Source organism: Narcine bancroftii, chromosome 1, assembly GCF_036971445.1.
Source record: "Narcine bancroftii isolate sNarBan1 chromosome 1, sNarBan1.hap1, whole genome shotgun sequence".
In the NCBI taxonomy this organism is placed as follows: Eukaryota; Metazoa; Chordata; class Chondrichthyes; order Torpediniformes; family Narcinidae; genus Narcine; species Narcine bancroftii.
Window position 1 is genome coordinate 340,522,551 of NC_091469.1, and position 23,103 is coordinate 340,545,653.

Here is a 23,103-nt window from a genome sequence, read left to right on the forward strand (position 1 = left end):
TACATATTTCCAAATTAAAGACAAGAAAACCAATTCATCATGAGGTCATTCAATAATAGAAGGCATTTCAGCATGGCATGATTCTCAGTCAAATATTTACCCCATTTACCAGAAACCTTCAACAGGTTAAGCTCCCCAAATTTGTCACTGAAACTTCTATTCAAAAAAATTGTGCTGCTATTTAGCTAAATATTTCAACCCAGAAGACCTCAAAACCCAGAAGCAATAGAAATTCACCAGGACAAATGGTTACTTAAACAAAAGTTGCTTTTAATTATCTTTAAACATGAAAATAGGATCAAACTTTAACTTATTACTATTAACTTTACCCCCTTATAATTCTAAGTGCATGTGTATGTAATGTGTATACACGTTCAGAAAAGTTCTTTGATTCACAGTCCAATTTCACTTCTCACAGTTCACTGGTTAGAGGCAATTCTTGTACTGTGCACAGAATTTAACATTTATGAAGTTCACCAGGCATTGGTGCTTGAAAGGTAAATGGTTACCACTCAGGAAGGTTCTTGTCAGTTTTCAGAGAGAGATTTGTTGCTTGTTGGACCCCCACAACTGATTCTTTCTGATCAGCCACTTCAGTGTCTTGCTGAAGAAACTTGCCCCATCAGGGTTTTCCAGATGATAACCTCTTTCTTTCAAGTCACCATAGAGTTCCTTTTTGTTTCCCTTATTTCAAGTGGAACATTATACAGCCAGCCATCTCCTCTTGTATGGACCACAAGGGCTTTGACCAGGCTGAACTAAGAACTCACAACCCATCTTCAAAAATGGGGTTTTTCCCACAAGCACCAGCTTGTCATGTTCCAGTCCCAGCTGCTGCTGCTAACTGTAGAACTGAATTATCTCTCTCTCTCTCTCACACACACACACACACACACACACACAGACAGATAAAACCACATGACCCTCTTAGAACAGCAAACTGCATTCAGACAGACTGTGGCATGGGACCCAATCTTCCAAGTCTGTTCATCTGTTGCTTTCCAAAATAATATTCCATTACTCCACAGCCTGTCCAATTGACACCTACTTGTGAAGTCTCTATAGGTACTCTTCAAAGTTTTTGCAAAGGCACTCGAGAGTCTGAACTGTCTGGCTTGAGCAGAGCTCTAGTATTTTAACTGAGATCTGTGTTGTGAAGTCCTGGTGTGTGACCTATACTAAAAAATTCCCCACAATTTATCTCCTTTAAAACATATCTATATACAATATAAAATGTAACATAATCCATTGCACCGATCTCAATGTTCATCCCTATACACCCACACCCACCTATCACAATTCTGCTCCAGCTGAAAACTCTTCTCCAACCCACCTCTAATTCATCCTCCCCACCATCAACCCATATGCTTGCTGCTCGAGCTTTCGGATATTAATCATGAACAACCATCTTGGCTGATTCCCATTTTTTCTCATGGAACCCAAAAATTTATTGTAGTAATCTTATCCTCAACTCATGACAAGATTCAAAAGCTAACATTTATGAGTTTCAACATAATTGTGTGACGCCTATTAATCAATAGAGTCATTAAAACAAAAATCTCTGATAAGAAAACATAATGAATGTACCAGCATTTTAAAAACACAAAAACACAAAAGGGGGGGGGGGGGGGGGGAAGAGATCACCAGGTAGAATTAAACTACCAGAATTAGGCTCCAAATAAATTAACTATAAATCTCAAATCAAACATTTAAAACACAACTTCTTTAACAAAGAAAAAAGTCTGAAGAGCAGTTTTTCAATACTGCACTTCAGAACAAACCCAGACCAGACTTGGCATTCAAGCCTAGTCAATAACAGGAACTCCCTCATAAATGTCCTGGTTTCCCGCTTGCAATTTTAGTACACTAGTCTGACAAGGTGAGGTTATAGAATAAAACTGACAGATGGCCAATGCAACTATCAGAACTGAAGTAATGATATCTTTATAACAAATGACATGAGCACCATTTGATGCAAATTTTTTTTAGTTGTGCTTTCTGTTTAAAATGTCCAAAAAGTTGCCAACAGCATATTTTCTGTTAATTCAGTTTTGTATGCATTGCACAGACATCGTGTCAGAATATTGATGGTAATAAATTCCAAATTAAAATGAATGAAAAATTCAAAAAACTATATTTCTCATAGAGGAAATCCAATTCATTTGATGAACTCTGATGTATCTAGTGTCTAACTCATGTGCAAACAATACATTTTGTAAATGGTTTGCCACAAATTCATAACATTTTATTGAATTTATTACATTATAAATTAGATTATGTTATCATATTTCCTGCTTGCATTTCCCAGGATTTACAATGGTATCTACGCAAAGTGATCCTTATGGGTGTCAGGCAGAAATCTTATTTTTTTTCTAAAAATCCAACTTGTTACGGAGTTGTCACAAGGGAAGAATGTTTCTACAAGCTTTCATTTTTTACCAATTAAAGGAGAACCCCATTAATCTGGCACATTGGAAATGTAATAGTGCTGAACTAGCAGATTTTCTGAACTCTTGGATAATATTCCCATTATACTCCAATGGATTATTTTATTTTTTTTTCAAACCATGTTAATTCATTGTAATGCAATAGGCTTTTTGATGAGTTTCAAGGGAGCATGGGAAACAGGAACTGGTTAGTTAAACACTGAAGCACCAGTATCACTAAATAATTGAATAACAAATTATTGCAGCGTTAATATGCTTTCATTCAGGATTTTAAAAACTTCTCACAAAAATTAGGGTATTTCTGAACTTAATATGTTTCTACCAGATTTGTTAGAGGAAGGAATCAAGCTTTCTTATTCAAATCCAAACATACCACATGATTAGGAAGTGAGGGGGAAAATTTTCCCATTTTTACCTACGCCTGTGCTTACATTTTTGCTCCAACTTTTCTTTCCCGACCCTCCTCCCCTCCTCCTCATCGTTTCTTGCTCTTCCTATCTCTCTACCTCTCACATCACCTATCGTTTATCATCTCTGGGCCTCTGCCCAAGCTTCTTTTCCCCCTTTAAATATGTAATTTCACCTGTTGTATCTACATCTTGATCAAGGCTTCTTAGATACTGTCTTTGAATTCGCCAAGTGTCAAGTAATTATTAGCAAGCCTGGAACTTTACAAAGGAAAAGAGTTTGCATCCAAAGAGAGCTATCTGATCACAATAAAAAAAAATTGATAAGAAAATGGAAATAAACAACCAGTTTAAGAAATATTACAAGCCAGTTTCGCTCCAGAGTTCTGTTTTTATTTATTTATTATGATTTCAAGGAACAAGGTGCAAATTTAACAGCAACAGTAAAATAATTTTGTTACTTTCAGCCCATGGTATTTATTATATTGCAATTTTGTTTCGAAGTACTGAATAATATAGAATTGTGACTTACAATGTCCAGCAAATGGATCATGTATGAGGAAGAAACAAAAAGTACAGAATACAATGCCAGAGAAACAGAAGATTGGGTTTGATTAGTATGTGGCAATGTTTATGCTCAGCAGGATACTCCTCCCATCCCACTTCCTTTAACTCTATCTACAGATCCTCCTATTAACTTTTTACATGTACTTATCTGGCTTCTCCTCAAATGTATTGAAATAGTTTGCCAAGGTTGCAGTCTGTTTTACACTCTCTTAATTGTGAACGCAATTCCTCATTGAATGCATCTTTCATTGTACATCTACTTTCCTCACGTTTCAAGACCAGTATCAGGAACTCATACACCCACCCTTAACCCTGTTTTCCAGAGTGAAAGGTTAGGTACAGGCTTTCCCCAAAGGTTTCAACCACCTGTCATTTCCAGCATCATCCTTAAACATTTTTGCTATACATTCCCTCTTGCCTCTAAAATTTATTTTGTGACACGAGGTGAAACCAATCATGGAGGTACCAAATTCCACCCTCCGCTCCCCCCACCCCCACACACACCAAATGGTTCAATCTGCACAACTATTAGGGTTGACAGTAGAGTCAGAAGCGATGAACAAGTGCTGCTGCTGCCCTGGGTCCATGGTAAACCACAACCCAACGCTAGATGTAGAATTAAAAACATATTTGAAAGGCTGATACTATTTTGAGCAAGCTGTCCGAATTTAAGTAGGAAACAAACAAAAAAAAAAATCACAATGTGCACAAAACTGTGACCTTGCAGCAGTACTTAGCAAATTGTCCAAAAATCAAAGTATGACTCAAACAGCAATGGCCTGACCAGTTCTATTGGAAGTATGAACTGCACAGAAAAACTATAGATGAGGAGAGAAAAATGTGGTGCCCATAACTACTCTGTAAATGAGAGTGCAAGCAGAATATGAATGCCTTTAGAACAGAGTCAAACTTTTTGCAGGCCCAGTATACATCAGTGCAATGATGTATACTGGGCCTTCTGAGTCATGGAAAGAACAATGGCAACAAGCTATCAGCCCCATAATACAGTGCTCACCTTTGCCCACCATGACACACCTCAAAACTTAGTCTCAGTGTTGACGGAAGGGGGAGATTTCAGTCCATGAGCCCGCGCCACCCAATTACACCCAAGTGACCAACAAACCCCATACATTTTGAAGGGTGAGAGAAAACCAAGGCACCTGAAGGAAACCCATGCAGATGAGGGCAAAATGTACAAGCTCCTTATAGACAGCACCGAATATGCACCAGGATATTGTGTTAACGACGACACGAACTGTGTATAACCAACATTTAAATTGTGTATTTAATACAACATTCCAAAAAAAGTTAAAAGAATGGAGAACACCAGAAATAGAATTTCTAATGTGTATTGTAAAATCATATAAAGATTTTAAAAAGTGATACTGAAGACAAGAACCACATATATTTAAAGAGTGCTGGTCAGAAGTGCAATGCAAGAGGAAATGTTTGGAGAGTACAAGTGAGGTAATTTATGCAAATCCCAATATCTATGGTAGCCATTGGACATGATACTAGAAGTATAAAAAAGTGTCCAAGAAGGAAAACTTTCAGAATTGAACATTGGGCTGAAAGAACTGAATCACAATGGGAACAAGATATGGGATTTAGACATCAATGAATAAAGCAAATACTCAGAATTTCATAACATGGGCTAAACCACCAAGGTGGAACACAAATAGTTATTACACAGAGATGATCATTCAGGTCATTGTTTATTGGTCAGCACTACATTTTGCTTCAATCCAAAAGTAAAACTTTCTAGCTTCTCCCATAGACCTGTATCATTTAGCTGGCATGGTTAGAATAGTGGTTAGCGTAAGCAACCAGGGTTTGAATCTGACACTGTATGTAAGGAGTTTGTACATTCTCCCTGCGACCTGTGTTAATTTTCTCTGGGTGTCCCAGTTTCCTCCCACCCTCCAAAAATGCATAGGGTTGGTAGGTTAACTGGGTGTAATTAGGTGGCATGCACTTTATGGGCCAGAGGGCCTTCTACTGTGTTCTATCATTAAAATTAAACATTTAGTAGGCTTCAAATGTTTACTAATCAACTTTTGATCAGCTCTGTTGAAGACTTGCATGGTTTTAAAATACATAGTACATTAGAAATTCCACTTCATGTGTTCCCATTCTTTTATTGAAGTACCTTTGTCATTACCTCCACAACTGAGGAATCTAGTATGTGCACAATTACCTTCCACAATGCTTCAATTAAGTCCTTGCTTTGGTTAATCTTAAGATGGGATACAAATAATCTATATACTATCCATAATTAACTCACAAAAAAATCTGTCAATACTGTGGTTGAAGTAAATAAAACAAAATGTTGGAGAGGCTCAGCAGATCAAACAGTCTCCTTTATGTAGCAAAGGTAAAAATACATGACCGACATTTCAGGCTTGAGCCCTTCAACAAAGTATGAGAAAATGCTGGCAGGCATCCGAACAAAAGTGGGGGGGGGGGTTGCAAAGGCAGGAAATGATAGGTGGAGAAGGAAGGGGAGATGGCTGCAATGATGGGTGGAAGAACTGGAAAGACAGGAAATGGGAGAGAGGAAAGAAAATGTGAGCAGGTAGAATGGAAAGCTGTAAACTCAATGATGATGAGGTGCTAATCAAAACAATCTTCCAATCAGCAGCCAGTCTCTCCGATGAGGAGAATGCCACAAAGGGAGCACCAGATGCGGTAAATAAGCCCTTTGTATGTACAAGTGAAGCAATGCTTCACTTAGAAGGCCTGTTTGGGGCCCCAGACCGTGTTGAGGGAGGAGGTGTGGGTGCAAGTGTTGCACCTCCTGCAGGCACAAGGGAAGGTGCATGAGAGAATCGCAGAGGGAGCAGTCCCTGCGGAAGACTAAGAGAGGAGGAGAAAGAAAAAGGTGGAGACTGAGAAATTGAGGGAAAGGGATCGAATCCATTCAGGGAACAGGATATGAGGAAGTGTAGTCCTGGTAGCTGTGGGAGATGGAGGATTTATAGTATATGTCATTGGAAAGCTTGTCTCCCGAGATGGAGCCAGAGAGATCCAGGAAGGGGAGAGTGTTACTGGAGATGGCCCAGGTGAGTTTGAGATCAAGGTGGAAATTGGTCGCCAAGCAGATGAGGTAGATAAGCTCATCACAGGTGCATGAGGCAGCCCCAATGTACCCGTCAATATACTGGAGGAAGAGTTGAGGGGACTTACTTGTGCTGTGTCCTACCTCATTTCTCCACCTATCATCTCCTGCCTATGCACCCCCCCCCCCCACTCTTTTATTCGGACGACTGCAGCATTTTCTCTTACTTTGATGAAGGGCTCAAGCCCGAAACATCGGTTATATATCTTTACCTTTGCTACATAAAGGACACAGTTTGACCTGCTGAGCTTCTCCAGCATTTTGTGTTTTTGCTATATATTATCCATAATCTCTCTCTCCCCCCCTCCCCCATCCGAGATTAAAAAATCTTGTAGAACAGGTTATTTGACCAGAATGCATTCTATTGATGAGTAAATCTTGTGAATTGATTAGCCTCCTTTTTCTCCCCCAACTATTTTACATCTTGTAAGTAATCAATCTGGTTCGATTATAATGCAAGAATAATGTTATTGGATTGGTTTAGTTAAAAAAAATGCCATGATCTTCACTGCTACATCTTAAACCAGCAACAACAGAAGATGCAATTCAAAAGGATTAAATTTTAACTCTATATTTATTAATGACTATTAACAATGAAATGTCGTAACCCAATTAACCCCACTATAAGTATCTATAGCAAATATAGATATTGTAATATTGTAGCGGCCCACTCCATGGACAGGCACAGCGGCCATCGAACACGGCAATCGGGCAGACAGCACGCGGGAGGAGACACCCACTCCCATAGGCCGCAGGAACAGCAGTTGAATCAGCCCATCGCAGCCAGCGGATTGCAGGGGTGTCCAATCCAGGCCTGTTCATCCAGGACAACCAATCAACAGCTGGCCTTGCTCAAGCCACGCCCCGGTGGTGACACAGCTAGCTGCCTATAAAAGGCAGAGCTGCAGCCCAATAAAGTCAGTGTCGATTACACTCCCTTGGTGTGCAAGTCTTCTTTCCATCCAAGCTATAACCATAGCAACCCAGCTACAGTATCATATATTTATAAACGTTTGTTTGTGAAAAACCCAGACCATTACAATCTGTGCCCACTATTCAAAAGAAAAAAAAATAACAACCCAGGTCAGTCAGTCAAGTAAGTCAGCCAAAAAGAGTCCACAGAATTCAATCTTAAAGTTCAATGTCCAAGTTCAGTTCTTTAACTGGTAACCAAGGGTATCTTATTGAACATTGGAGAGAGAAATGACTGGTATTGCATTGCTGCAAGTTTACAAATCCTTTTTCAAGGCTCTCTTAGATGACTTCCCTCAGTTCCCAAATTGGGCTTTCCAAATGAAAATGAAGAAACAAACCTCAGACCAGATCTTGTGCTGTGGTTGGCCTCACTTCATCTCGTTTATATAATCGAGCTTACAGTGCCCTGGGAGAATGCCCATGAGCGCAAGAAACTGAGGTACGATGAGCTTGCAGCTGATGTGCAGCAACATGGCTGGAAGACAAGGGTCCGACTGGTTGAAGTAGGTTGCAGAGGATTTATAGCCCCATCGACATCAAGGCTACTCAAGGAGTTGGGAGTGTGAGGAAAAATACACTGATAATTAGTCACAGTTCTTTCCAGAGCTGCTGAAAAGGGTAAGTCAGTGGCTCTGGATGAGGAGCAAGGATTCTATATGGGCCCCCAAGTGAATGAATGGCATCTAGGGATGTGCTGAGGACTCCGGGATTCACTGCTGAACCCTCCAGAGGTGTTGTGGGTCTATCAGCGAAACACTGAGGAAGGAGGGCACCCACTTGATAACCCAGAAGACTCCACCAGTCACTTGGCTACCCAGCAGAGTCCAGGCAGCAAGTCTCAGGAGTGCAATGAGGGACATTAACATCTAGTCCTACTTCACATGCACAAAGTTATACTGAAGATTTTATACAAAAATAATCATCCTCAGGGACTGAGTGAAAGTCTGTAAAATTACATCTTCACAGTGCAAAAAAACATGCCTTTTGGTCCACAGAGTCCACACCAATCTATGTTCATTTCAATTTTATTCCCCCACATTTCTATCTATTTCCTCCAGATTCTAACACTCACCAAAACTAGGACCAATTTACAGCAGCCACGTAACCTATCAACCAGCATATTTATGGTACGCAAAAGGAAACCAATGCAGTCACAAGGAGATTATGCAAACTCTAGTCAGCATTCGAGATCAGGATTGAATCCATAATCCTGGAGTTAAGATTAAAATGTTCTACTAGCTGGGTCATCCAAGATTCATGCTTTATTGTTTTCACAATACATATCACAATTTTTGAATAAAGTCCATTTTTGCCTGCTGTAAAGACAAAGAGGTACCATTAGCATTGCCTGGCACCCCAGCAAGAAGAAAAAGAAAAGCAAAAGAGTCTCTTCAGAATGCTGAGTTTCCATGAATTCGCATCCAGCACTCATAAAAACATTCGACCCTTCGAGCCTGCTCCGCCATTCAACGAGATCATGGCTGACCTTAAAGTTCAGTACCCCGTCCCCGCATTCTCTCCGTATCCTTTAATACCTTTATACTGAAGAAATATATCTAATTTCCTCTTAAATATATTTAATGAACCTGCCTCCACTGCCCTCTGTGGCAATGAATTCCACAGATTCACCACCCTCTGGGTAAAGAAATTCCTCCTCATCTCGGTCCTAAATGGTTTGCCTATTATCCTCAAACCATGGCCCCGGGTTCTGGATTTTCCCATCATTGGAAACATCCCATCTGCATCCACTCTGTCCAGTCCTGCCAGAATTTTATATGTCTCTATGAGATCCCCTCTCAATCTTCTAAACTCCAGCGAGTACAATCCCAATTTGCGCAATCTTTCCTCATAAGTCATTCCTGCCATTCCAGGTATCAGCCTGGTGAATCGCCTCTGCACTCCCTCCATTGCAATAACATCCTTCCTTAGATAAGGTGACCAATACTCCAGGTGTGGTCTCACCAAGGCCCTGTACAGCTGCAGTAAGGTATCCTTGTTCCTATGCTCAAACCCTCTTGATATGAAGGCCAACATACCATTTGCCTTTTTAACCGCCTGCTGTACCTGCATGCTCGCCTTCAGAGACTGGTGTACAAGTACTTCCCCATCTCTTAATCTATTGCCATTCAAATAGTAATCTGCCCTCCGGTTTGTATGACCAAAATGGATAACCTCACATTTATCCACATTGTAGTGCATTTGTCATGTATCTGCCCAGTCCTTCAATTTATCCAAATCACACTGGAGCTTCCTGACCCCCTCTTCCATGCACACAACCCCTCCTAGCTTAGTGTCATCTGCAAATTTGGAGATATTACATCCAATCCCCTCATCCAGATCATTAATGAAATTGTGAACAGCTGGGGTCCCAGTACAGATCCCTGTGGCACCCCACTGGTCACCGCCTGCCACTCAGAAAACAAGCCATTTATCTCAACTTTCTGTCTTCTACCTGCCAGCTAGTTCTCAATCCACATCAATACTTTTCCCCCAATCCCATGAGCCTTGATTTTGTAAGCCAGTCGTTTATGTGGGACCTTATCGAAGGCCTTTTGGAAGTCCAGGTACACCACATCCACTGGCTCTCCCCCATCTATTTTACCTGTCACCATCTCAAAAAATTCCAATAGATTTGTCAAGCACGATTTACCTTTTGTAAATCCATGTTGACTCCGTCCGTTCCCTTCTCTGCTAGTCATATGCTCCGCTATTACATCCTTAATAATGGATTCCATCATTTTGCCCACTACTGATGTAAGGCTCACCAGCCTATAATTCCTGCTTTTTCTCTACCCCCCTTTTTAAATAGTGGGGTAACATTAGCTACCCTCCAATCCATGGGTACTGATCCTGAGACTCCTGCAGCTTCTGATGGCTGCTCTAATTCACCACAAGCTATTATTAGCTGTATGATGTCCATCAAATTAAGATATTTATTGGCAACTATTTCAATGCCACAAATATCTACTTTTCTATGTAATTGTTTCAATATTTCATCTTGTAAATGAAAACTATTAGATTAAAAAATGTAAATAGAAAATGGTTCAACTGCATAATCAGATATATTGCATTGCAATTCTTAATATCCTTTGAACACGTTTATTGAGCAAAATATAAATGCAAAAAAAGACTTAAAACAACAATAGATCAACATTTAATGGTAACACATTAAATGCACTGACATAAGGATGCAATACACAAATATAGTGGAGAAACTCAGCAGGTTATGGAGCATCCATTGGAAGTAATGGGTAAGGAACATTTCAGGCTTGAGCTCTTCATTAGGTAGAAACAAAAACAAGCCTGAATAAAAGTGTGATGAGAGGCAGCAGGAGGAGAGGAGGGAGGAATGGGTAGAAGGAAGATCACAGGCTTACAGATTAAGAGGACATAGGTTGACAGCCCAAGCTCAAAACATTCGGCCCATTCAAAGTGCCGTGTAAAATGGAGTTAACCAGCCAATTTGCCTGGTTAGTTGCCCTAGTTACACAGTAGTTAGAAAGGGTCCAACCCAGTCAACCCCACCAGAATCCAACCGGGTTCTTGACCTACCTCAGAGGAGGTCAGGGAACCCAGTTAAACTTAGGTCATATCCACAGGCAATTTGAACAGGAAAATGGCTGACCCACTTATTATGGTGACGTCAGCACTTGCGTGCATCACTGGACAGCCAGCATCCGAACATCCGGTGGTACTTCGGGTGAGTGCATGACATGTTATCGCAGGGGCGGGATTCCCCCCTTAAATCACCATGTTGGCGATTTAGTGGCTAGATTCTCCTGCGACTTGAAAGGTGCTTCCAGCACCTTTACCCCAGAAATCGCACCCGGGTTCCAGGCGATTACCCTTTCTTTCTATGGATGTTGAGTGACCCACTGAGTTTCTCAGGCATATTTGTATATTGCACTCAACCCTAACATCTGCTGACTTTCTTGTTTAACTGACATAATTAGAGGTGCTAATTGGCATGATAAAAAGACAACATTCTTGTCCAATGATCACATACCCCCATTTCTTGATTTTTTTTGTTTTAAAAGTCAATTTAAAATACAAACTATGACATATAATATACAGAACAAAGGGATACTCACTCAACACAGGTCAACAAATATGTAATATAAATTATGACGATCAACACATTCTCTCAAAGAAGAGAGAAATAAACACAACATTCAGGTTTTAATAGGTAAAAATTGCAATTAAAATCAAATCCACTGGCTTTCTGACAACTGCAACAGAAGTAAAAGGGCAGTCAAATAAACAAATGGCCTGTAACTTTAAGTCATATTCATAAACTTTACATGTGCTGCGGTAGGGGGGGGGAAGAGATGGTGAGCAGATTCACCAAAAAATATCCCAATTTAAAACTATATACTTTATCAAAGTACAGTACTGAAAAATACGTTGGCATTTCAAAGAAATCAAGCAGGTCAGAGAACAAATGAAAGCAAATGTACGGTAAGTAGCAGATATAGCACAGCAAGTATCAAACATGATTTTTTTTCTGCAGTTTTACTGCATTTGCGCCAGGACAGTCACAGCCCTGGTGGGATGCAGGCACGTGCCTCGATAGTACCTGCCCAGTGATGCCGGTGATTATGGCCACTTTCTTCCTTCCAGGTGAGACAATCGCATCGCCGCCGCTCGCTGCTGTTGCACTCCTCAGCTGATCCATTGTGACTAACGCGGACCCACTAGTACCTGCCACTGACTCCTAATTCACGTCTCTTCTCCCCGATTTAATGCGACTCGCACTTCCGCGTAGCGAAGGAAGCGGACCGGTACTAAGTGGCAACGGACTGAACCACCCTAGCAACCAACCGCCTCCGCAGCTACTCCTGGTCCTCCAACGGCAGCGACGCCTACTGGAGTAGAAATGCTTCCATTGCAATCAAAAAATCTACAATCTGAAATATTAAGTAGAAATGCTGGAAAATTCAGCAAATCAGGCAGCATTTGTGGAAAGAGAAAGAGAGTTAAAATTTCGAGGACATATAGAATGTTGTGGTTCTTATCATTAATTGTTCTGCTTTAAAGTGAATGCATTTTATTGACTTGATACTATCGGGATAACGTACATTTGGAAATATTGGAGCTCCATGTATTTTTAAACAATCTCGAAATCACCCTGCTGCAAATGTACACATAACATGATAGCTGCTTCTATGGAACAAGCATCAGGGCAGTGCATGTCCTAATTGGATCATGTATTTTTAAAGATTTCAGGATGTGACTAGGTATAGATAGACAGAAAGCTTGGATGAAAGATGAGTTGTTTTAAAGAATGTTTTGAAGGTGGGGGGAAACGCTGATAAAGCGGGACGAAGGAAGAAAATACCAAATTTTGGCACCTTCTTCAAAAATGTAGTTCAACTGCAAAGTCTGCTGACCCGGTCATTGTAGAGGAGAAACTCAGCAGGCCACGCCGCTTTTGGAAGCAGTGAAGGGAGCCAATGTTTCGGCCTTGATCCCTTGCCCATGTATGAACCAACAAAAAAAGCAGGCAGACGCTTTAATTTAAAAAAAAGTGAGAAGAGGAAGGAAGGGGCAGGGCAGGAGTACGGGCAAGAAGTCATGGGTGGAAATGAGTGGGAGGATTTTTTTAAAAAGCCAAGAAGTGGTGAGGGAAGGGTAAAGGGTGCTGAACAAAAACTGGAGAAGACGATGATTGTTATATAGAGAATTTAGGTTAAAATGACTCAAGTTAAAATGTGATGATTAATCATAAAAAGGGAAGCCAGAACGGACAGGGAGCTTACTAGCAGCCAAGGACAAAAGCTGAATATGTTTTTTTAAAAACCTATCTTTTCATGGTCATAGTGAGAGACATGCAGGAGACAAAGGATTGATAAGAAGGGTGAGAAACAGAATTTAGTGTATGTAGAGTTCACAGCGTACGTAACGAACGTGATAATTAAAAATGCAGTTATACTTAGAATGCTTTTGCAATACTAACCAATTAAAACAGTATTAATAAGAAGGGGAAGGGAAAACAATAAGGGTATAAAAATCAATGCACTGTATGTATCGGGGCTTAACTGGTGAGAAACCAGTTGAGTCCAACTCTGCAGACTTGTAAATAAAGCTTGTCGTGTCATCAGTTTTAAAGAGACTCATGTGTGAGAAGTTTTATTTCTGACAAATGGGGGCTTGTCCGGGATCTACACTCCGGCCGTGAGGGGAGGCGAGAAGAGGGACATCGGAGGCGGTGCACCCCGCTGAGTTCAGCGGCTCCTAGTCCCTTGCTCGTCGCTTCGGGCCGCTTGAGTGAGTGGTATCCGGACAGGGTGACACGACAAGACGGAGAGGAGAAGGGTGACGGTTCAATCCCCGGGAAGACACCGGTAAGTGACGACTTACGATTGTGGTGTGGGGATTGGGTAACAGGTGTAACGGGATACACCTGTTTGGATAAAAAAACCTAACATAATAGATCAGGTATAGAGCTTTTGTCGTGGCATGAGGACCCTGTCGTGGGACTCTAGGATAGACCCCAGGGAAACCTCGGCGGTAACCGAAGGAGGGACAGCACCTCCGACGAAGTGCCGAGAAGAGAGGGGTCAACCCCAGGGAAACCTCAGCGGTAACCGAAGGAGGGACAGTACCTCCGACGAGGCGTCTGAGAAGAAGGGAGTAGGGTCCAGAACGAGAGGGTCCTCAGCAACGATAAACAGATCTAGGTGGGAAAATGGGAGGATCAAAATCTAAGGGCTCGTCTGAAAATTCAGGACAATTCCTGGGAGTACCCCTTGACAGCCCTTTGGGGAGAATGTTTGAAAATTGGGATAGTAATAGATATCGGGACAAAAACAAGAAAAAGATGGTCCAATATTGTCTCCATTGGTCAAAACAACCTATTAAAGGTTCCTCGGTCTGGTGGCCGAAATTTGGATCTGATGAGGATTGGGTTAGACAAGCATTAAACATATATGTAAATTCGAGACCAAAGGTGAATCAAGAAGAGTCAGCATATGCATTTTGTTGGGTTCCCTGGCCAGGATCCTTAACAGAATGTTTTAAATTGAGAGTGGCAGGAGAAAAGAAATGGGAACCTCTGGACAACCTTCCCCCTCCTTATATTCCCCCGGTGCCTACTGCGCCCGAGGAAAGCTTATTACCGGAGGGGAAAGGTGATGAATCTGATTGCCCCGAAGGGGGCCGGGATAAAAAGGATGAATTAAGGGAGTCGGACCCTAAACTTCCACCGGTAAACCGACCCTGGACAAGATCCCAGACTGGTCCAGGACCATCAAAATTTTCAATAAGCCTAAATCCCCTGAGGGAAGTTCCTATGGGAGGACCGGGAGGGGGAACGGGATATGTGAATGTTCCCCTAACTAGTACAGAGGTGCGAGGATTTAAGAAAGAAATGAAAAAGTTATTAGAAGATCCTATAGGACTGGCTGAACAGCTTGACCAATTCTTGGGACCAAACACATATACGTGGGAAGAGATGCAGGCAATAATGGGAACATTATTTTCACCCCAGGAGAGGCAGATGATTCGACGGGCTGCCCTCCTCATGTGGGAATATGAACAACCTGGGGACCCTAGACCCCATGAACAAAAATATCCCCTAAATGAACCCAGGTGGGACAAACGAACACCCGAGGGATTGGCAAGTATGAGACAATATAGAGAGTGGACAATTAAAGGGATACGGGAGGCTGTGCCAAAGGGTCACAATTTTACCAAGGCATTTGGGAACCACCAGGGGAAAGACGAGTCCCCTACTGATTTTTTGGAGAGGGTGAGAAAGAATGTCCAACAGTATGCTGGTGTGGACCCTAGTACACCAATGGGTGAACAGCTTATTTAAATTGAATTTGTTTCCAAATCATGGCAAGACATTAGAAAGAAACTAGAAAAGGAGGAGGACTGGAGCGAAAAACCCCTAAGTGACCTGTTAAAAAAGGCGCAAAAAGTATATGTGCAGAGAGAAGAAGAAGATCAAAAGAGGGCGACAAAGGTTATGGTACAGACTATCCGACAGATGAATGCTGAATCCAGAGGGGAAAGAAAACAAAACCTTCCTCTAAACAATCCAAGATATCCAAGAGAGGGAAGACCCCGGAGGTTCGTTAAGTGCTATTACTGCAATGAGGAAGGACACTTTAAGAGGGAATGCCCCCGATACAAGAGGGAACTGCGTGCCCTCGAACTTATGGAAGAAGATTAGGGGTGTCAGGGGTTCCAAATGTTAGGGACCAAATACAAGAGGGAACCCCTGGTAAAACTAAAAATTGGTCCCAAGGGAGAAGAGGTGGTGTTTATGGTGGACACAGGAGCGGAACGAAGTAGTGTAATAACTGTGCCAATCGGAACTGAGCCTATAAAAAGTAATTTGACAATTTCTGGGATAGAAGGAGCTCCCAGAATGGTATCAATAATTCCCCAAGTAACAGTGAAACTGGAAGAAAGAGAAGGGGTACAAGACCTCTTGTTATTACCTTCGGCTGGATTTAACCTCCTAGGAAGGGACTTACAGGCTCTCCTAGGTTTGGGTGCTCTCCCTGTGGACGGAGAAGTGCGAGTCCACCTTTGCGCTTTAAAGGAAGAGGATGAACGGCAGATTGACGAGAGAGTCTGGTATAAGGAGGGAAATCGAGGAGGTCTGGACATCCCACCTTTACATGTCACATTAATACCAGGTCATCAGCCGGTAAGGAAACGTCAGTATCCTATTTCTTTGGAAGGGAGAAAAGGGCTACAGCCGGTAATTGAGACTTTAATACGAGACGGACTATTAGAAGAATGCATGTCACCTTATAACACCCCTATACTCCCAGTAAAAAAGTCAGATGGATCCTATCGCCTAGTTCAGGATCTAAGAAGTTTGAATGCTATTGTTCAGACCCGCCACCCAGTGGTGCCTAATCCCTATACTATTATGAGTCGGATTCCCCCAGACCATGAGTGGTTTAGTGTTATCGACTTGAAGGATGCCTTCTGGACTTGTCCGTTAGAAGAGGAAAGTAGAGATATGTTTGCGTTTGAATGGGAAAATCCATGGACAGGTAGACGGAGACAGTTTCGGTGGACTGTATTGCCCCAAGGGTTCACTGAATCTCCAAACCTGTTTGGACAATGCTAGAACAAATCCTGATGGACTATCCACAATCTGATGATTCCCAACTAATGCAGTATGTGGATGATTTACTATTATCAGGACCCAAGGAACAAGAAATGAGGAGAGAGACCATTAGACTCTTGAATTATCTGGGGAAAAAGGGTCTACGAGTGTCCAGAAACAAGTTACAGTTTGTTGAGAAAACTGTGATATATCTGGGACACCAGATAAGTAAAGGACAGAAACGGATTACCCCTGAACGGATTGCGGGAATCACTAGAATGCCGTTACCCCGTAATAAGAAGGAAATAAGACAATTCCTGGGACTCTTAGGTTACTGTAGGTTATGGATAGAGGACTACTCAGCTTTGGTGAAGTTTATGTATGAAAAACTGACAAATGAAAATGAATATCCATTGAAATGGACCCAGGAGGAGGAGGGATGGTTCGAGGACTAGAAGCATCGCCTGACACGAGCCCCAGTACTCACTCTGCCCTCTTTAAAACAGCCCTTCCAGCTATTTGTCACTCATAACCAAGGAACAGCTGTGGGAGTTTTAACACAGGAAAAAGGCGGTCAGCGACACCCAGTGGCTTTCCTTTCCAAAATGATGGACCCAGTGTCTCGCGGATGGCCGACGTGTATCCAGGGAGTAGCGGCTGCTGCTCTGTTGGTAGAGGAAGCACGTAAACTTACTTTTGGAGGAAAGATGACTGTGTACACCTCCCATTCTGTGAGTGTTTTATTAACACAAACTGCCCATCGATGGCTGACTGATTCTCGCATATTAAAGTATGAAACCATTTTAATGGTCGGAGAAGATCTACAGTTTGCAAAGATTAATAGCTGCAACCCAGCTCAGTTTTTATACGGCAGTGAAACAGAGAGAGAGGTGGAGCACGACTGTGTCGAGTTGACAGATCTTCAGACCAAGACCCGAGAAGACCTTTGCGATACTCCGCTGGGAGAAGGATATGAATTCTACATTGATGGCTCCGCCAGATGTGTTGACGGAATGAGAAGAAATGGGTATGCTATAATAGAAGGAAATACTTGGAAAGTAGTAGAATCCACGAGACTACCCGGAAGCTGGTCAGCACAATCCTGTGAACTATATGCCTTGCAGAGAGCCCTCAAAATACTGGCAAAGAAAATTGGAACGATTTACACAGATTCCAAATACGCATACGGAGTAGTGCATACCTTTGGTAAGATCTGGAAGGAGCGTGGTCTAATTACATCAAGAGGAAAGGAATTGGCACACGAACAGATGATTACTCTGACTCTAGAAGCCTTAACATTACCCCAAGAAATAGCAGTGGTCTACATACCAAGCCATCAAAGGGGAGATAACCCGACAGCAATTGGAAACAGACTGGCTGATGAAGAAGCCAAAAGAGCAGCCATGCAACAAGAAGTCCGTTTGCTGACTTTAATCCCAATAAGGCAAGGCATAAAGACAGCTCCCATTTTCACTGCTAAAGAAGAAAAGAACATGGATCAGCTGGGCGCAAGCCAGTTACCTGATGGAACATGGAAAACACCAGATGGAAGAATTGTTCTAAATAAAGAAATAACTCGCAATATTTTAAAACACCTGCATCAACAGAGCCACTGGGGCACCCAAGCCTTATGTGACACAGTGCTTCGAGAATATGTGTGTAAGGGAATCTACACCTTGGCCCAACAAGAGGTGCAAAATTGTTACCTATGCACAAAAATTAATAAGAAGATAATGAGGACAGGGACCATGGGAGGTCAACCATTAGCCATACGCCCTTTTCAACGTATCCAGATCGACTTCACAGAGTTACCTCAAGTTCAAAGATGGAAATATCTGTTGGTGATAATAGATCACTTTACCCGATGGGTAGAAGCCTTCCCAACAATAAATACTACAGCCTCTACAGTAGCTCGCCTCCTCCTAGAGCAGATAATCCCCAGATATGGTATAATGGATTCTATAGACTCAGACAGGGGTCCACATTTTTCTTCAAAAATCCAACAATTGATTTGTGATGCATTACAGGTCTCTTGGAAATTACATACCCCTTGGCATCCACAAAGCTCAGGGAAGGTCGAGCGTATGAATGGAACACTAAAAATCCAATTGACAAAGTTAATGGTGGAAACTAAAATGCCTTGGATAAAGTGTCTGCCCCTAGCCTTATTGAGAATTCGTACTGCCCCACGAAAAGATGTAGGGCTGTCCCCTTATGAAATGATGTTTGGGCTTCCCTTCTGGAGTACAGTTGAGGGGTGTCCCACCTTGGGGGAAGGGGATATATTTGTTAGGAACTATTTACAGGCACTGTCACGCTCTCTTGCAGATTTACGAAAGAGAGGACTATTGGCACAAACACCGCCTTTAGACTTTTCTTTACACAAAGTGGAACCAGGAGACTGGATTCTCATCAAGACCTGGAAAACTGAAAAACTCCAGCCCCAGTGGGAAGGTCCATACCAAGTTCTCTTAACTACAGAAGCTGCAGCACAAACAAGAGAGAAGGGGTGGACACACGCATCCAGATTTAAGGGACCTGTAGAGGCGCCACAGGACCCTGATACGAACTCAGATTGGACTTGTATTCCTGGAGAAAAACCTCTTACCTTACGATTTCGCAAAAAGACTTAATTCACAATGTTATTGTTATGTTCTTTGATTTTTCTTAGTTTGCCTATGTCTTTATCAGGTGTGAAATGTAAGAAATGCAGAGATACAGTGGTCCTGTTTCAGGACCACATTTGGGGAAGAAAGGAAGGTAATTTCATTTCCCATACCTCAGTTCCTGAGAAATGTTGGGCAGAAAATACCACCCAACATCCATATACCCCTTGTGTGGAAAAAGAAGGAAATAATATGGGTCATTATATACAGATTCCTAATACCACTCCTTTCCCTCTTAACGGTTGGAAAGGTGACTCAAGCCCACCATGCCCTGATGGACTCTGGTTTTGCATACACCAACGTACTGTTCCAATGAGAAGTTACACTCCACACCCGAAATTGCCTGTCCCTTTAAGACAGCCGGACTTAGTTCGAGTCCATCCAAATAACCATGAAAGTTTCGGTCATGCAGTTGGGGGAAATAACCTTTTTGTAGATCTTGCAACTAAAATTGCAGGAACTTTTAATGTAACCAATTGTTGGGTCTGCGGGGGTCCACGGATGAATTCATATCTATATATATTACACACATTTTAAAGAGAGAAAGGGGTGGATTGTTATATAGAGAATTTAGGTTAAAATGACTCAAGTTAAAATGTGATGATTAATCATAAAAAGGGAAGCCAGAACGGACAGGGAGCTTACTAGCAGCCAAGGACAAAAGTTGAATATGTTTTTTTAAAAACCTATCTTTTCATGGTCATAGTGAGAGACATGCAGGAGACAAAGGATTGATAAGAAGGGTGAGAAACAGAATTTAGTGTATGTAGAGTTCACAGCGTACGTAACGAACGTGATAATTAAAAATGCAGTTATACTTAGAATGCTTTTGCAATACTAACCAATTAAAACAGTATTAATAAGAAGGGGAAGGGCAAACAATAAGGGTATAAAAATCAATGCACTGTATGTATCGGGGCTTAACTGGTGAGAAACCAGTTGAGTCCAACTCTGCAGACTTGTAAATAAAGCTTGTCGTGTCATCAGTTTTAAAGAGACTCATGTGTGAGAAGTTTTATTTCTGACAATGATGATGCCACAGGCTTGCATAATGCCCAGACATAATTTTAGGTGCTGTTACTCCAATTTACCAGTGCAACAGGCCCTGGGCAGACATGTCAGTGGGAATGGTGTGCGGAAATAAAATTAAAAGAATGTGATGTCTCACCTCTAACAAATTTATGTCTTCATTGAAGGGTGGAGCGAGTACTACACAGAAAAGCTGCTTGGAGGCTAGGTGGGGGCCAAGTTTCGATTGATTCACCTCGAAGTCCTGGTGAGTTTTAAATGGTTTATTTATTAACACACAAAGAACTTGCAGCGATCTATATATAATACTTAATGTTCCAATAATAACGATCTTCTTTCATGTTCGATCAGTAACAGTCAACAACAACAAAAAATACGCGAGCACCACTCGCCCACCATGGCCGGACAACCCGCCACCCCAGTTCACAAACTCTCGCGCCTCCACGCATGCGCCAAACCATCCCCAGGAGGGGAACCCCACTGCACCCGCGCCAACTGCCAGATGCGCGAGAGAGGAAAAGGACATGCGCGGATGCAACATGGCGCAGAACGGCAGCGTCGATTCCCCACCACCCCCCCACCGAGGACACCAACGAAGCTCGCAGTTGGCTCAACGGGCCCCAAAACATTAATTCTCCATTTGCCTCCAAAGATGCTGCCTCGCCCACTGAGTCTCTGGCCACTTGTATTTTGCTCCAGATTCTAGTATCTGGTTTCCGATAGATTCCCAGTTGCAGTGGATCAAATCTTCAAGACTAAGGGGAAGGTGTTCAACCCATGATGACTGTATTACCTTCGGGTTCCTGAACCTATGTAGTTGATCAACTTCTGCATACACTCAGAAGTTAAGTTCAAAGCATTTACAACGAAGCATACAAGAAGGTGGACATTACACTCAAAATCTGCATGACAAAGATCCTCAGCCACGGCCCCTGCTGCACCACATTTGGCTTCTAATAATGTAGGGCCACAGCAAAAAGGCTGAAAAATGTGGTCTAATTCAGAAATCTCTGAGGCCACCTCTCTGTAAAAAGAGACATTAATGAGTTTCTCCACAATCTTCAATGCATCAACTGGGGAAAAGCTCATGAATCAATATCTCAGATTTGCCACAATGCCTCTGAGACTGGCTTTCAGCAGTCATCTCAAAGTGAACAGAACCACAATTACTGACTCTGCAACATCCTTCAGATTCATTAGAAATATCTTACAAAAGGCAAACGTCTCCAACATTGAAAGACTAATTACACTCATTCACCTATATTAAGCTGGCCATGTACTTTGTGTCTGACGCCAGTCTCCCACACGGACACTCTATTCCAAGCTCTGTTATGGAAAGAACAGCTGAGTGGAGGAAAATATTCAAAAATGTATTCAAAGCCACCTTGAAGAAATGCAGTGCACTTGCTAACTCCTGGCAACCTGTGGCTCATCACTCCAAATAGAGAAGGAACATTCGGAATGTATGGAGAATCTCAAGGCCTTGTATCGGGAACGCACAGAAATTCTGCATAAGTGATGGAAATGTCACCACCTGCCTGCTCCATCATCCACCATCAGTGGAAGTATCTGTGTTCCCTAATGAGGTCTCATTAACCATCTCAGAAATTACAAACAAGAGTGAAAGGCAAGTCATCTTCACTTCGAAGAAAGGCCAAAGAAAAATGTGTGAATGTTGGTATGTGATTCATATACAGTATATTAACTTCCAAGAGTGCCTATTATTTTCAGGTAAATAATTAACCTACATACTTCTATGTGAGTTACTTATTTGAACAAGTGCAGGCAGAACCCCATAAACCACACATTCAAACTGATCCAGAGAAGATAATACATTGATGATTATATTTTGTAACATTAATAGGATTAGCTAAATATTGGACTTTTGCAATTGTCCGGCAAAGAAATATGGAACAATATTTTTGGATTGGGTGGTGAACAAATAGAGTTCAGACCACAAGTATGAGCTGGTGACAGAAATGGCTGTGTCATTTGTGTCCTCTTCATTAGGAAATGAAGGTAAAGGTCAATGATAGTAGGAAACTAGCTAACCACAGGAACTTGAATGGAAAAAGCAGGGAAAGCTACGATCAATGCCAAGGAAGCCATCAGGGCCATTTAATACAACACGCTGCACTATTTGCAATGGGAAAGAAATTTGCAAGGGTTTGCAAATGCAAACTGAATGTGTGGCAGACATTGAGAATTTTTTTCCATATTTTTATCATTTGACAGCTATGCCTTTCTGAATACATCTCGAGAGGAACCTCATCAAACAACACAATTAAGGAATACATATTAATGATAATGTTTATTGTTGTACACATATGTACAATGTGTGTGTGTGCATGTGCCTAATATTCCTACTTGCTGGACCCAAACAAGTACTTTGTTTAAAAAAAGTCCTATAATATTACTGTATGGAAAGAGGTAATAAATGTGATAAATAAAAAAAATTCAAAATTACATTGGTGCAAGAAAAATAAGTGGTGTCTCAATCGTCTAGAGAGGTCTTTTTGTGCTATCAGAATGTATTATAATGAAGGCAGTGAGAGAAGGTTTTAAGAATCTGATAGCCATTAGAAAAATACTGTTCTTGAACCTGGAAGTGCTGGACTTCCATACCTTATTCCTGAATGTAGCAATGATATGAGGTTGTGACAAGAGTTATTAAGGTATTTTGTAATGTTAGCTGCCTTCTTGAGGCAGTATCTCACACACGTTTTCAATGGATTGGAGTTCCGAGCTTGTGATGTGCTCAGCTATACTTGGTACCTTCTGCAGCCTTCTGTGCTCCTGGATACTTGAATTACCAAATCAG

The 23,103-nt window shown here is 41.8% G+C and overlaps 1 protein-coding gene and 1 long non-coding RNA gene across 5 annotated transcripts in view; one reads left to right on the top strand and one right to left on the bottom strand.

Moving 5' to 3' along the window:
* gmds (GDP-mannose 4,6-dehydratase) overlaps nucleotides 1-20,490 on the bottom strand; it is a 661,071-nt gene extending 640,581 nt beyond the window's left edge. For 2 of the 4 annotated variants that reach the window (XM_069909806.1, XM_069909795.1), the window contains exons 1-2: nucleotides 20,422-20,486; nucleotides 12,091-12,379 (exon numbers count right to left, since the gene is read on the bottom strand). In XM_069909806.1, the coding sequence (XP_069765907.1) occupies nucleotides 12,091-12,189 (99 nt within the window). In that variant the 5' untranslated portion in view covers nucleotides 12,190-12,379; nucleotides 20,422-20,486. Of the gene's footprint in view, nucleotides 1-12,090; nucleotides 12,380-20,421 lie in introns of all 4 variants that reach the window. The other 2 variants (XM_069909784.1, XM_069909816.1) reach the window with 2 other exon arrangements.
* LOC138748913 (uncharacterized) lies at nucleotides 20,335-22,748 on the top strand. The gene is made up of 2 exons (XR_011348319.1): nucleotides 20,335-20,529; nucleotides 20,634-22,748. It is a non-coding gene; the product is annotated as an uncharacterized lncRNA (long non-coding RNA).
* Nucleotides 22,749-23,103: the final 355 nt, after the last annotated feature.